Genomic DNA, 14,404 nt, shown 5'->3' with positions numbered 1-14,404 from the left:
GCACAGACCCTACTTTTATGTGAATGGGGCTCACAAGTGCTTCAATTAACATTTTGCACATGCGCAATTCATACTTTCCTGTGTTCTCAATTGCAAAAAAAATCCCAAGGCTCAGCGAAATGTTCCCAAGCCCTGGCCTAAACTCCTAAGATCTTGGGAAAAATCCCAAGGAGTGGGCACGCTGAATGTCAGTCACCAAGTCAAACCTTAAGTCGGTCACAGATCAACTAACAAGTAAGGTCACATATAACAGACAAACAATAACAAGGAAATGCCCCTGCATCATGGGGGCCATATCATAAGTCCGACACCTCATAGGTCCGACGCCTCATTCGTCTGAAATTTTGGACTTATGAGGCGTCGGACTTATGAGGCATAAAATTCATTTATTCCGCCTCATAGGTCCGACGCCTCATAAGTCCGACATCGGAAAACGAGGCATTTAATTTTTTGGACCTACGAGGTGTCGGAGCTACGAGGCGTCGGAGCTCTGAGGCGTCGGAGCTATGAGGCGTCAGACTTATGAGGCGTCAAACTTATGGGCCTTTATTTGTTTAGGGGATGTGACTTTCTTGGACTTATGAGGCGTCGGACCTATGAGGCGTCGGACTTATGAGACGACCCCTCATCAAGGCCAATTTACACATACGCGATTTTGTCAGAGATGCACCTGTGTCTACAAATGCACGATATTGTCGATATGCCGTGAGATTTTTTTTCGTCCGTCTTTTACAACCAATCAATTCAGGCGCAGGTTCCATTTCCTAAATGTATGTGATCTTGTGTGTCACGTGATAAAATCACTTTGAATTTGATTCAAAAATATTGCGCAATAAAAAGACGCAGGGCTTTGGCATGTAAATATACGCACGTTGATTTGTGCGTATTTATAAAAACATGCCATCATTTACACATGTGTTAGTAGGCCTTCACAGTTCATTTGAAAAGCTTGTCACTTGTCGAAGTTGACTTGTGAATGGACGGCTCGTGATGATTTATGTTGACTTGCGTTGACTTGATTCTAACTCTGATCCAATTGGCATGGCCTGCTTCACTGCACACGCCAAGTTCTTCCAGTGTGACTGTTCTGTATCAAACAAGTTTTCTACAGCACAGCTAATGGACCGATCCAGTAAGCACTGCCCCATGGTGTTCTGACCAATCACAGCCGTGATTTATGTCTGACGTGCGTGCACTAAAGTCCGACATGCGTGCACGCGCGTATGATGCGGCGTGGCATTGGAGAGGAGCACGTGTTAATTTGCCCACGTGCGCACTGGGCGGAGCTTACTGGATCGGTCCATTGCCCTAAGGCCTGAACTTTGACATGCGTGGACTGCTCGCAACCACGTGTCCTCACCTGGTTTTTATAGGCGCACAAAAAAAGGCCCTTCGCATTTCCCACAGATGCCAAAGTTACAATGCAAAGTAATCATTTAAATTTCATGCGGATGGGAAGGGGGTCATGGGATTTGGGGAAAAACAAAATGAACACAAAAAAAGGGCGTTTGTTGTGCAGCAGGCATGAATTCCCGCGGACTGCGGGACCCTGTACCTCTAATGTTAATGGTGTTATGTTGGAAGAAGGAAAACGTTCCTGACAAGCCTTCAAACAAGCCAAAGCTTCCTCGGTGCTAAGGTGACAAAAATGAGAGGAGGGAAGAAAGCAACACTCAAATCTCAAAATTGGACTCATAAAATGAGCAACGGCGGATCCAGAGGGGGGGGGGGGCAACAGGAGCTATTGCCCCGCCAAAAACGAACCAAATTTTTGTTAAAAAATGACGTCACAAAAAAGGCAGATGCTGCATACAGCATTAAAATTGCCACCATGCACCAATGCCATGAAGAATCCTAGTGCACCCCCCCCCCCCCCCCCCCCTCTTCATATTAAATTAGGAGCAGAAAATGTTTGGACCACTTTTTCGGGGAACAAAAAACACATTTGGCCCCCCCCCCCCCAAAAAAAAATTGTGTTCTGGATCCGGCCTTGCGAAGAAGTCCTTTTTTTTTTTTAACAATGCGTGCTACTGCCCAACAAGTGTGTTAATACCAATGTCTATACATGTTAGTTACAAAGGATGAAAAACTGATGGAGTTGACAGTGCTTTGCATTGGACATGGTTACTGGCAGTGTTGCAGTCGAGAGCTTTTTAGAGACCTCACACAAATGCTTATATAATGGAATGTCAGATTTGAATGAAGTCTAATGTGAGTGAGAAAAGACTCTCAGTGCCATGACTTTGAACAAACTTAACAGTTGGGAAAATTAAATGAGACTTAAAAGGTTTGCATGGTGGACATGAACAAAGAATGGAACGTTTGTGGTAACACCATGTGAATGATATCTCTTTTGAGTTGTGTGGTTCTGAGAAGAACCAGTTGTTTAAACTTGACGTTTCGAGTGCTCTGTTCGTCATCAGGAGAAACTGATCTTGAAAATTGATGAGGAAAACGTTTTGAGAAGGTCTCGAACAGATTTTGACTCTCAATAAGGCATTTTTACCCCAACTTGAATGTTGGTCTCAAAAAATCTACCTCAGCATTCTTTCATCTAAAAATGACACTCTGTAGCATAGTTGTTCGACTTATTTTGTCGCTGAAAATTTAAACAATTGAAAACAATAAGTGAGGTCTCGAATGGTTTTGACTACAGCACTGCTTACTGGTGAGATAAACTTTGAAACAAGCTGTGATATGTCATTTGCAGTTCAAAAGAATTGTTTTCAGGATATCTGGTTAGTTTCTTAAATAGTTTGGTTGACCTTGAAAACCTTGCTGCTCACGAAAAGCAATTTACATGTAAAAAAAGATCTTTTCATACTACAAAAAAAGTCAAGATTCATTTTGCATCCCCACCCCCTAAAAAAATTAATAAATAAAGGGTTTTCTGCTCACAGTTTTAACACTTAAATCTGGAGAGCAGGATAATTTTTTTTTTTACAAACTTGCAACCAATGCTGATTATTTTTTTTTAATGCACCCAGCATTGTCCTTGCACTGCTTTTACAATGCATCATGATCTGTTATGTAGCCCATTTGTGATGCGATCAAGCTACATGAGTCGTTTGTCGACCCTGGTCAAAAAAATTTTTATTGCAGATTTGAAAAGAGTACAATCTCAGCATTACTGCTGTGAAAGCCGCATGCTGATGCCATCTTTAGTTCACTAATTATGGAAGTTGGAATACCAAGAGATGTGATGAAGTGATGTGATGAAGTGGCCCTATTTTGGCCTGTATCTCCAAATAAAAATTCCCGACAAACGACTCATTTAGCTTGATCGCATCACATTTGTTTGAAAATGTAGTGGAGCTGGTTTTTGAAATATGATTTTTAAGCTTTTAGTAAATTTTTGAAGTCTGAAAACAAAACAAAAATGACAAGCGGGCTACATTGTGAGGCAAGACCTACTTGAGTCTTTCTTCTTCTAGTAGAGCTACAAGAGCGTCTCTCTGCTCAACGACTTCCAACATCTCCTCCAGAAGCAGCCTCTCAACCTCCCGATCTTGGTCGGTTTTGCTTCCATCTGTTAACAACAGAGACAAACAAATAGTTGATTTTACCTAATGCTCTTTAATGTGCTGAATTTCATGAAAGGCTAGCATGATTAAATGACAACAAGAGGAAGGTTTGAGAGAGCATCGTGCGACACTTTTCTCTTCTTGGAGTAACAGCTGGTTGATTCTGAGCACTGGATTTCAATAAACTAATCACACCACTTCTCAGACAGCCCTACAGCAAAAAATCTAACAGATTTATGTCCTGTTCCTTTGCAACGTGTTATCTACCATTAACACCTGTACTACATGTTAAATTGTACTTATTTCCTAATGAATCCATACAGCCAAACAGTGCTTGGGCAGTCTGGCGTGGTACAGGGAGTAACTGGCATGCCGGTTTGGGCAATACGGGGACTTAAGGCAGGTTAATACTTCATGCGAAAGTGAAAGCGAAGCGAATTTCATGACGTCAACAATTGAACTTTCATTGTGACGTTTGGCGTTACCCTAACCAATTCGCTTTGGACTGAAATTCGCCTTAAACAGGCATGAAACTGGGAATTTAGAAAAAAACGAGGAAATTCCTAACAACACAAGACTTTGTACAGTGTTTTTCAATTTGTAATGGCATTCACGAGAAGTTAAAAAAACGAGGAAATCAGCGGATCCGAGGAAAAGTTGCATGCCTGCTTAAAGGGTTAATTACCCTTGAGGGTTAATTTAAACAATGCACAAAATGACCTCAAACTAATATCGTCTGATGAAAAGAGTTCAGAGGGTTGCAAAAGTCCGATCTGATTTCTATGATTGAAGAGTAACCAGGAGCTGGGTAGGGAGAATAGGCAACAGATATAAAAATGACGGGCGAGGATGGTTGACAGACATATGAGTTCTTACCCTCGATGGCCATGCGCTGCCTGAGTTCTTGCTCCAGCTGACAGTGTCTGTCTTCCAGTTCCAACTCACGGGCCCTGGCGAGACAATTCAGCAGTATAAATCATTTAAGATCATACAAAAACTTATCCACAGATTCAAGTAATTTCCCATCTGTGAAAAGCATAATTCAACATGAAAAGATTCTATTAATATCTTTGAGACCCTTGTTTTAAAATAAGATTTTGACAGATCAAAATTTCTGATTAAATGTACTCACGCTCTAAACATAAAATCAAAGTTTCAACACAAACGGACAGACTGTGCAACCATTCTTGATGCCGATTTTGAGTTTGAAATGTTGTGGCGCAGTTTAACGCTTTCGATTTCAAAGGCCGGATTTTTAGGCGGACACACAATGATGAATATCTGACGCTGACGGTTGCTCGACACTAAACCATTTTAGGCAGTTTATAGTCACACAACGTTTGTAAAGCCATATCACACATGTTATGCAAACAAAATTCAACTGTGAAGTGTGACGATCAAGCATTGCTACTGCTGAACAAAATATCACTTTCCATTAAATTCCGATTCTGTTATCAACCTGGCAAATGGTAAAATATCCGGATATTGTCTTAGAAAAAACACAGTCGTCCATTTTGTACGATATTTGTGCCGTACATGCATATTCATGATTTTTTTACAGATTAAGCACTCCCATTGGTTCAATGATGAAAAGTGAGGTGAGCGGCCATGTCAAAGTTCAATCATTTGAGCTCGGTAGTGACATCGCCAGTGTGCTCAAACCGCATGTAAAATGATCGCGCGTCAATTTTTCAGTTGCGCGACCGACTATAAATTGGCCCTAACGGGCTGGTGCCTTTCATGTGGAGCTCTAGTGCATTGTGATCTAGATCTGCCTTCCAGATACATGACCAAAATGACATTAATGGACTTACTGAACCATGAGCTCTGACTCGTATCTGACTAGGGCATTCTTCTCGTTGACCAGATTGAACCACTGCTGCATCAGGGTGTTCTCATCCACCTCAGAAGCTGTGAAACAAAAGAGACATCACTTTTAGCTAGATCTTATTCACTACTCAGGAACACAAGCTTGGAATCTGTTATATAGCATATAGGATCATCTGTTGTTGTTCGTTTCCAATAATAACACCACTCAAAAGCCAAAGAAGAATGTTCAAAACCTAACCTGTGGAAGTTTCGGCTCAGTGGATATCACACTTTTTTTGGAGAAAACAGTGAAAAACCATGCACAACATTTTGATCACAAACAAAAAAGATTTTATCAATAGCACTCTTTATTTCCAAGAGTCAGCCAATTAACTAATTGTTGGAAGTCACGTACCTTTCTTGATTTCTTCTAAATAACAGCAATCAAGACAGAATAAGCTCATGGGGTGTTTAGTACCAGTACAATCTTTAATCCAAGTAAGCATTTTGATAATATTTCCGTAATTTCCTTTTGGGGTAAATGCAAACGAACCTGTATACATTTAAGCAGAGAAAAAAATGCTTCTCAAACTCAGCTAAAGTTAGCCGAATCAGCTACAAGCAATATAAATACCTGGCATTTTTTTCTTGTAACATATTCTTACTGAGGAAGTGTGTCCTGCGTCTGGCAAATTTTGGGGATTACAGAATCCGAGACACAATATAACAATTACCGTTATATAATCTTGGTATTGTTACTTTTTCTGCTTTTATCCACAGGCATGCAAGACTTTATACAGTGTTTTTCAATTTGAATGGCGTAAGTGTGAAATGAAAAATGAGGAAATCAGCTGATCCGAGGAAAAGTTGCATGCCTGTGTTAAGCAGTGCCTTATAAAAGACCCTAGGTTTAAAAACATAAATCCTTACAGCCTTCGCCTCTTAGGGCTTTCTCCACGGACACGCCTCTGTTCTCCAGCTCTCGTTGCTTGACCTCCACCTCCTGTAACTGGCGCTGGATCTCCTGGGCCATGCGGTGGCGCTTTAGTTGCTGCTGGTGGTGCTGCCGACGCGCCTCGCGCTGGACCCGCCGGGTCAGCTTTTCGTTTAGCTCTTCCTCCTCCATCTTCCGTCGCTCCTGTTCAGGAAAAGAATTCAATGGAAGCCAAAAAAGGTCAGATTCTGCATGGGAAAAAGGCTAGCTTACACTTGGAATGCTTTGAGCCTGTACAAAGTTGTTTCCGAGTACTGCTTATCCGCGGGGTGCGGAAGAATTGGAAAATCTTGGTAATCTTGAAAAATCTGACAAATGAAGTGCCTGCAAATTTACATAATCTTCTTTTATATGGACAATCCTTATGAGGTCAAGGAACAAATGTCCAGTTCAATGAATGGCAGTGGAATTTTGAGTTTGCCCAATTTCCTTTTTTGGGAGGTCATGAAATTCGTGTCTATTAGGGAGTATGTATGACAACCAACCACATTTTGGCTAACCATTGCTGCTTAAAAAGGCTGCACACCACTTACAGAAAAACAAATCCTACCACAAATGAGTTAACACTAAACTTTCATCCAGAAGGAACACATGTATGTTAATGGGTTTTGATTTTTGATTCAGACATCTTATACCATCTGTGCTCAACAATATTGATCGTCTGAACTTAGAATCCTGTTTTGAATGGGAAGTATCCTTTGTTAATTGATTAAGGGTTTTTTTTTTTAATTCAAAACTAACACCGTGTTATCTTTAAACGAGGGTGACACTTATCTGTGCAAAGTGATTGGTGGGTTATAACGCACTGGGAAGAACAAATGGAAGGCTAATCAACTTGAACAAATTAATCCAGATAAAATAATTCTTGAGTTAGGGAAACTAAGCCATGCCAAATTTAGATTTTATTTCTACTATAGACCAGTACAGTACAACCTGGCTACAGCAGCTACATGTACTTATGTAAAAATTCAAACTGTGCTCTCCTGTACTGAACCTAACTTGCAATATAAACTAAATAATAATGGATTACAAAAAAGTTATATCCCAAGTTAACTTTTTTCACAGTCTTAAATCCTGGATGAAATCACACAGTTGATTTTAGGATGTGCAAGTTCTTTATGAGGTGCTTGTGCAGTGTCTATCCAATGGCAAATTTTGAGTGCAGTTATTTGCTTTACAAGCACATCCACCAAATAAAAATTGTGCAAATATTGGGGAAAAGAGCTGCAGTGCACATTCAATTTTTTTTTGCAACAAGGCTGAATGTGGGATTGGGATTTATTTTTATTTTAATTTTTATATATTTATTTTTGTTTGAGGGAGCGGTTTTTGGTTAAATGAAGAGGGAATGTTGATAGGATGATTACAAAAGAGGGCAAAGACTGGGGTGGGTATTGTGTAATGCTTTGATTGGTGGGCTGGGGGATTGGGTGGGTTGGGGGATTGGGTGGGTTGAGGGATTTGGTAGGTTGGGGATTGGGTGGGTTGGGGGATTGGGTGGGTTGGGGGATTGGGTGGGTTGGGGGATTGGGTGGGTTGGGGGATTGGGTGGGTTGGGGGATTGGGTGGGTTGGGGGATTGGGTGGGTTGGGGGATTGGGTGGGTTGGGGGATTGGGTGGGTTGGGGGATTGGGTGGGTTGGGGGATTGGGTGGGTTGGGGGATTGGGTGGGTTGGGGGATTGGGTGGGTTGGGGATTGGGTGGGTTGGGGGATTGGGTGGGTTGAGGGATTGGGTGGGTTGGGGATTGGGTGGGTTGGGGATTGGGTGGGTTGGGGATTGGGCGAGTTGGGGATTGGGTGGGTTAAGGGATTGGGTGGGTTAAGGGATTGGGTGGGTTGGGGACTGGGTGGGTTGGGGGATTGGGTGAGTTAGGGATTGGGTGGGTTGGTGGGTTGGGAATTGGGTGGGTTGGTGGGTTGGGTATAAGGTTGGGGCGAGTGAGTTTGTTTCTGCATTCAATAAGGGGCGTAGAACAATAGAGGACAATAGGGTCCTAAATTCCCGAAGGTTCCCAATTTGGCGGCCGTGTACAAAACATATGGGAGGTCTTCCTAAAAAGTTAAGGCACAAACAAAAGAGGGACAATAGGGGGTCCCCAATTGCAGGCAAGTACACGGGTGTGGGTAGGTAGGGGGGAATGGGTTGAATAAAGGGTAGGATTGCGATTCTGGGCTGGTACAGAGAAGGATGGTCAATATGGGCGTGGGGTAGGTAAGATGGGTTAGGATGAGCTAGATGACATTGCTGGGACAAGCAGGGGTGGGTTGTTGGGTAAGGGTGGGTGTAGGGTGAAGTGCGATCTTTAATGAGATTAGGTGGGGTTGGACAAGACAGGAAAGTGGTCAAGGATGGACAGAATAGGGTTGACTGGGGTGGGTAAGAATTAGGCAAGTATAAAGGGTAGGTTGGGAGGGGTGGGCCGGGGTGGGGTATGGTTGGGTGGTTGCAAGGGGTAAGGACTGGTCGGGTAGGGTTGGTGGAGTGTGGTGGGGTGGGGTTGGGTGGGCTGTGGTGGGCATTGGGGGTGTGGTTGGGGTTGGGGGCGTGGTGGGGTTGGGGCATTGGTGGTTGTGTGGGTGGCTGGGAAGGGTTAGCTGGCATGACTGGGTGGGATGGGACCTGGATAATTGGGCGTGATGAGGTTGGATGGGGCAAATAAGTGTTGGTGGGGTTGGTTATGCTGGGATGGTAAGGGTGGCAAGGAACTGTATTGGCACAGTTGGTGTGCGTACATGAAGGGGGGAGTGGGATGAGAGCGCATGGATAGTGGTTAGGAGATTGGGATTGGGTGAATTGGGGATTGGGTGGGTTGGGGGATTGGGTGGGTTGGGGGATTGGGTGGGTTGGAGATTGGGTGGTTGGGGGATTGATTGGGTTGGGGATTGGGTGGGTTGGGGGATTGGGAGAGTTGGGGATTGGGTGGGTTGGGGGATTGGGTAGGTTGGGGATTGGATGGGTTGCGGGATTGGGTGGGTTGGGGGACTGGGTGGGTTGGGGGATTGAGTGGGTTGGGGATTGGGTGGGTTGGGGGATTGGGTGGGTTGGAGATTGGGTGGTTGGGGGATTGAGTGGGTTGGGGATTGGGTGGGTTGGGGGATTGGGAGAGTTGGGGATTGGGTGGGGTGGGTAAGGGTGGGGAGATGGTTAGGGTCAACATGTTGGGATAGGCTAGAGTAAATGGGATAAGCTAGAGTAAATGGGATAGGGTGGGATGGTGGTGTAGGGTTGGGGTAGGGTTGGATGGTTGGGGTAAGGTAGGTTAGGATTCCATGAGACAGTAGAGAATGGGGTGGAATGGAGTTGGATTCTGGTGGTTGAGGTGGAATGGGGGAATAAGATGATTTTATTGGAAACTGATGTGCAGTGGCATATAAAAGAACTTGTCATGAGTAGCTTGCTTTATAATGCAAGAGGAAAAGTAAAAATGATGGGATATGCATGGCACTTGCAGGGTGAACGAAGCACACATGTGAAAGGGATACAAACAAATGGGGGAGTAGGGGAAAGGGGAGGTACAAGAGGGGAGGTACGAGTGGGGAGACGGGGTGGGTAAAATGAAGTGAGAGAGACAGGTAAGGTGAACGCAGGGGATTGCAGGTTTCTGGAGGTTTGTTGTTTTACTTGTTTATTTTTGTATGGCAGTTCTTATGTGTTAACATGTTACTTAGAATTGCATTTATGCTTCTAATATACCTACAAAGCATATTAGGTAAAAGCTATTATAGGTTTTTGTCTAATAAATTAGATACTGGCTTTCAATTTAGACTTAATATGATGTTTCTAATAAGAAAATAGCGCTAATTAAGGATTTGAAAACATGGTAAACACTGGATTTGAGAACACTGGCAGTGGTTATGGACTGTGTGCATGGACTGTAAAATGGTGTTGTTGTGCCTCACTCACAAGATGAAATGGGCTTCGTGCATGAGTACCCCCTCAACGGTAAGAAACGGAGAGTTGGGGGAGACCACTGGGAGTGACATTCGAACAGATTGCCTGGCACTCGCGCGAAGACACTATGGCTTTGTGCACATTCAGATTAAAACTACTTGAGCTTACTTAACAATAAAATTAGTCGCGCACTTTACGCACACGAACCGGTGTGCGCATGTGATGTGCTCCGTCAAATGGGCTCTCGACAATGGTGAAAAAGCGCCCTCTCTGGTTGGCGCACGGTGCCCATAAAGGACACATCACAGGCGCAAGCTGGTTCAATCATGTTCACAACATGAGTACGCATGGCCAATTTTGAACGGAACGTGCACAAACCCAGTGCATTTAAGCGTTGGCACACAATGGCAACATAACTTCAGTGTCCTCCATTTAACAGTACTGTTCTGCATTTTTTTCACCCTAGTTATAATGTAGAGAGTCCAAAGTAGGGCAAATGAGCAGTGACATCTTATAAATTGCACACGAACAATTCATTATCAGATTATTTGGACTGATGTGTAAGACTACATGTATAAGGCTACTTCGACATTGCAACTACCGGTAGGAGTTTAAGGAAGCACACAGGAATGATCTAAACTAGAAGGATTGGCTACAAAAAAGGTAGGCGGGGTTTGGCTCTAATCTCATGCATTATTTATAAGCTGGCCAGTATCATATACGGATATCTGAATATTTAACAAACGTAGTAATTGCTATGGTGCACTGGGCGGGGATCTGCAGTGCATAATTGGAACAGTGTGCTGTATAACAAATGTGCCTGGTGGTGATTGGCAACTCAAATCATGCATAATTCATGAGTAAGTGGCATCTGTGCACCAACAGGGCTCCCTGAAGCTCACAGTTTTTGCATGTTGGGAGTCGGCAACGTGAAGTTCTACCACGGCACACACAATGATGGCTCGAAATTAACCCACAATGGAGGGGGGCGTCAAAATCATTAGCATTCTTTAACCCTGTGCAATATTTGGTACAATTTCACAACCTAGGAAACTCGTTGATGGATAAAACCTACAAAACTCTTCATGTACATGTATATAGGAATTTTCAGTATGCATTTTGCAGGAATACATGTATGTGGTGTCTTTTCAAAGGCAAATTTTTTCAAACGCTTAAATTTGAATCTAGTTATATATTTTAAAAACTACATTCTTCTACAAAATGTATTCAGAAACAATGCAAAAAGCACATTAAGATCCGTAAAAAAACCCAGGTATGTGCATTTTTCCCCACTCTATGGTGAGCCAAGGGTGACATGAAGGCTGATTTTATGGTTACCGTTTGGTTTCTTTTTTCTGCCAACCGGGGTTAATTTATAATTCCTGACTCAGTTTTCACTTTCTTTGGCTGGGATTTATCAAGACAAGGTTATTAATGGAAATTCATGACTATTACAGAAAGCAGTTGAACAAATGAATTAACTTGGTTATAATTCACTACTAGCACTACTTTCTCTGGACAAAAAATGTTAGTGTTGAGTTATCCATTAACCCTCCTATGCAAACATACATTTCAACAGTTAAGAGCTCCAAGCCTACATCAAGCAGGATTGACTGGCTGTGACTGTTTATTTAACTTGATGCAGCTATACTCTGACTGTAGGTGATTGATAAGCCAGCTGTGCCTACCACTTTTCTGCTTTTTTGTGGACTGCATTTGACTAGTCACAGTGCTTTACTTAAAATTGAGTCTGTTGGTGACTAGCCTGTGTGAAAGGCATGGCAGGGGAAGAGGATTGTTTTTTTTTTACTGTCTGTGACTGTTCAGACAGCAGAGGGTTAATATAAATGAAGACTATTTAAAGCAGTCAATTTTATAGTATACAGATTCTACAGACTATTTCTAGCTCTGCTGAAATGGATAATCAGTCAGTATTTTCTAAGAAGTAGATGAACGGTTACTGGGTTAATTTCGAGCCTGGTTGTACACACTACCATGATTAGGCTAGTACAAACACACACGCACACTACACCCACAAACAAAAACAAATTATACCTCGTCCACTTTTGGGGACTTCTTTGTTACAACCTGCAAACAAGGGGAGGGGGTATGGATAAAACAAGCGTTAAGGCGACAGCGCATATGCAAATTAGTCAGCCGTTGTTATAGTTACACTGGGTAGCTTCTTTTTTTTAGGGGGTGGGGGAAACAGTGGAGGCATATGATGAATATACCTGCTCTACATGTACTTTAGGGGGCTTCTTTGAAAGTACCTGAAAGGAAGGAGGATAGATGGTGTTGATTATTTGCAAAAAGCGGCATCAGATGAACTGCCATTTCCAGGGCAACCCAAAAAGTGAGATGATACCAACAGGATCTGTTCACCATCCTCTTCTTGATTTGTGTGTGTTTGTTAGGGTTGTTTGTTTCTGGGGGAGGGGGGGCCTCAATTTAAAATAAATTACCCCCACCTCCCCCTCCCCTGCTTCCAGGGCACAGACGACAAAGCCGCCTCCCCTGTGTAGGGGGAGGCGAAGACTTGTTTTGTATATTCACAAAAACAAACAAACCTGTCATTTTTCAAGCCTTTTTTTTTTTTTAGAGAACGAAGCACTATGGTCAGTTCCCATTGGTTTCATCTCATACAAAGCAACCTATGATATTCAATAGCAACCAAACTGCAAAGGAAAATACGTGTGTTATTCAAACATCAGTTGAAACCCAAGAAAAGCATAAATTCAGCAATTCTTCCAGAAAAAAATACCTAGAAGCAAAAGGTTAGGAAAGAAAAGCACAAAGCAAAACCAAAACCCTGTTTCAAAATGAATGTTTCATAATCAGTACTGTAAGGGGTTTTAGAAGCCACAATTTTCATGCCTACATGTATATCTTTAAAAGCCTGTGCCTTCCAAGGGAATGGCTTCCGTGAATGGCCATTCTTTCTCGCAATCTAGTACAAAGTCAGGGTGCAAGACCAACATGGCTGTGCCTGGAAGTCTTTATTTATTTTCATTGTTAACCAGTTTGCGTCGAAGACATGTATACCCGCAAAGGTTTGGCAGTATTCGGAACGGATGACGGATAAACACGCAGGGAGCGAGGCCAGAAATATCTGTCAGCAACCCGCTCGCAATGACCGAGGCTGGAAATATGAGTGTGCTGCCCGAGGGTGATGGCTTCAACCCGCCTGGCATGAGGTCTAGTGAAAGTAATCCCGGAAATCACTCGCAACGAGCGAGGCTGGAAATATGAGTGTGCTGCCCGAGGGTGATGGCTTCAACCCGCCTGGCATGAGGTCTAGTGAAAGTAATCCCGGAAATCGCTCGCAATGAGCGAGGCTGGAAATATGAGTGTGCTGCCCGAGGGTGATGGCTTCAACCCGCCTGGCATGAGGTCTAGTGAAAGTAATCCCGGAAATCGCTCGCAACGAGGGAGGCTGGAAATATGAGTGTGCTGCCCCAGGGTGATGGCTTCAACCCGCCTGGCACGAGGTCTAGTGAAAGTAATCCCGGAAATCACTCGCAATGAGCGAGGCTGGAAATATGAGTGTGCTGCCCGAGGGTGATGGCTTCAACCCGCCTGGCATGAGGTCTAGTGAAAGTAATCCCGGAAATCGTTCCGTTCTTGTCAAAATAATCCCGGCGCGAACTGGTTAAGCAAATCTTCTTATGTCCCTCGTACATCCTCTTCACTGCAATAGCATGTAACTCGAATGGCCATCGTGGTTTTGAAGGGAATTTTTTTTGTAGAAATTAAAATTTTAGGAAGCAAAATACTTTGACTTAGCTGCTTTCATGCACATGCACGTACCTTAAACTGCAGACAACACACAGGGGTTCCAAAAATGTTTGCACAGCAACAAGGGTTAAATAAAAACAAACTTATGTTGAATGAAATCATCGTTAGTTTTTGAAATGCACTTAACCTAAAACTCAGGCATGCAACTGGGAATTTAGGGAAAAAACGAGGAAATTCCTAACCAAACAAGACTTTGTACAGTGTTTTTCAATTTGTAATGGCATTCTTGAGACGTAAAAAACGAGGAAATCAGCGGATCCGAAAAAAAGTTGCATGCCTGTAAACTGCACTGGCACGTAGATTATGAAAAGCTTGTTTGTTTCAATGCTTTATAAAAAAACTAAAAATACTGACGATGCACAAACCACTTAATATTTATCAAATTA

The 14,404-nt window shown here is 43.0% G+C and overlaps 1 protein-coding gene across 1 annotated transcript in view; it reads right to left on the bottom strand.

The window, feature by feature from the left end:
* LOC119746454 (F-actin-monooxygenase MICAL3-like) overlaps positions 1 to 14,404 on the bottom strand; it is a 65,991-nt gene that overhangs the window by 4,182 nt on the left and 47,405 nt on the right. The window contains exons 22-26 of the mRNA XM_038223416.1: positions 12,455 to 12,493; positions 6,264 to 6,471; positions 5,339 to 5,435; positions 4,401 to 4,474; positions 3,415 to 3,529 (exon numbers count right to left, since the gene is read on the bottom strand). Coding sequence (XP_038079344.1) covers positions 3,415 to 3,529; positions 4,401 to 4,474; positions 5,339 to 5,435; positions 6,264 to 6,471; positions 12,455 to 12,493 — 533 coding nt within the window. The remainder of the gene's footprint in view (positions 1 to 3,414; positions 3,530 to 4,400; positions 4,475 to 5,338; positions 5,436 to 6,263; positions 6,472 to 12,454; positions 12,494 to 14,404) is intronic.

Source organism: Patiria miniata, unplaced genomic scaffold (assembly GCF_015706575.1).
Source record: "Patiria miniata isolate m_02_andy unplaced genomic scaffold, ASM1570657v1 HiC_scaffold_12, whole genome shotgun sequence".
NCBI lineage: Eukaryota > Metazoa > Echinodermata > Asteroidea > Valvatida > Asterinidae > Patiria > Patiria miniata.
This window is presented reverse-complemented; position numbering and strand designations above follow the sequence as displayed.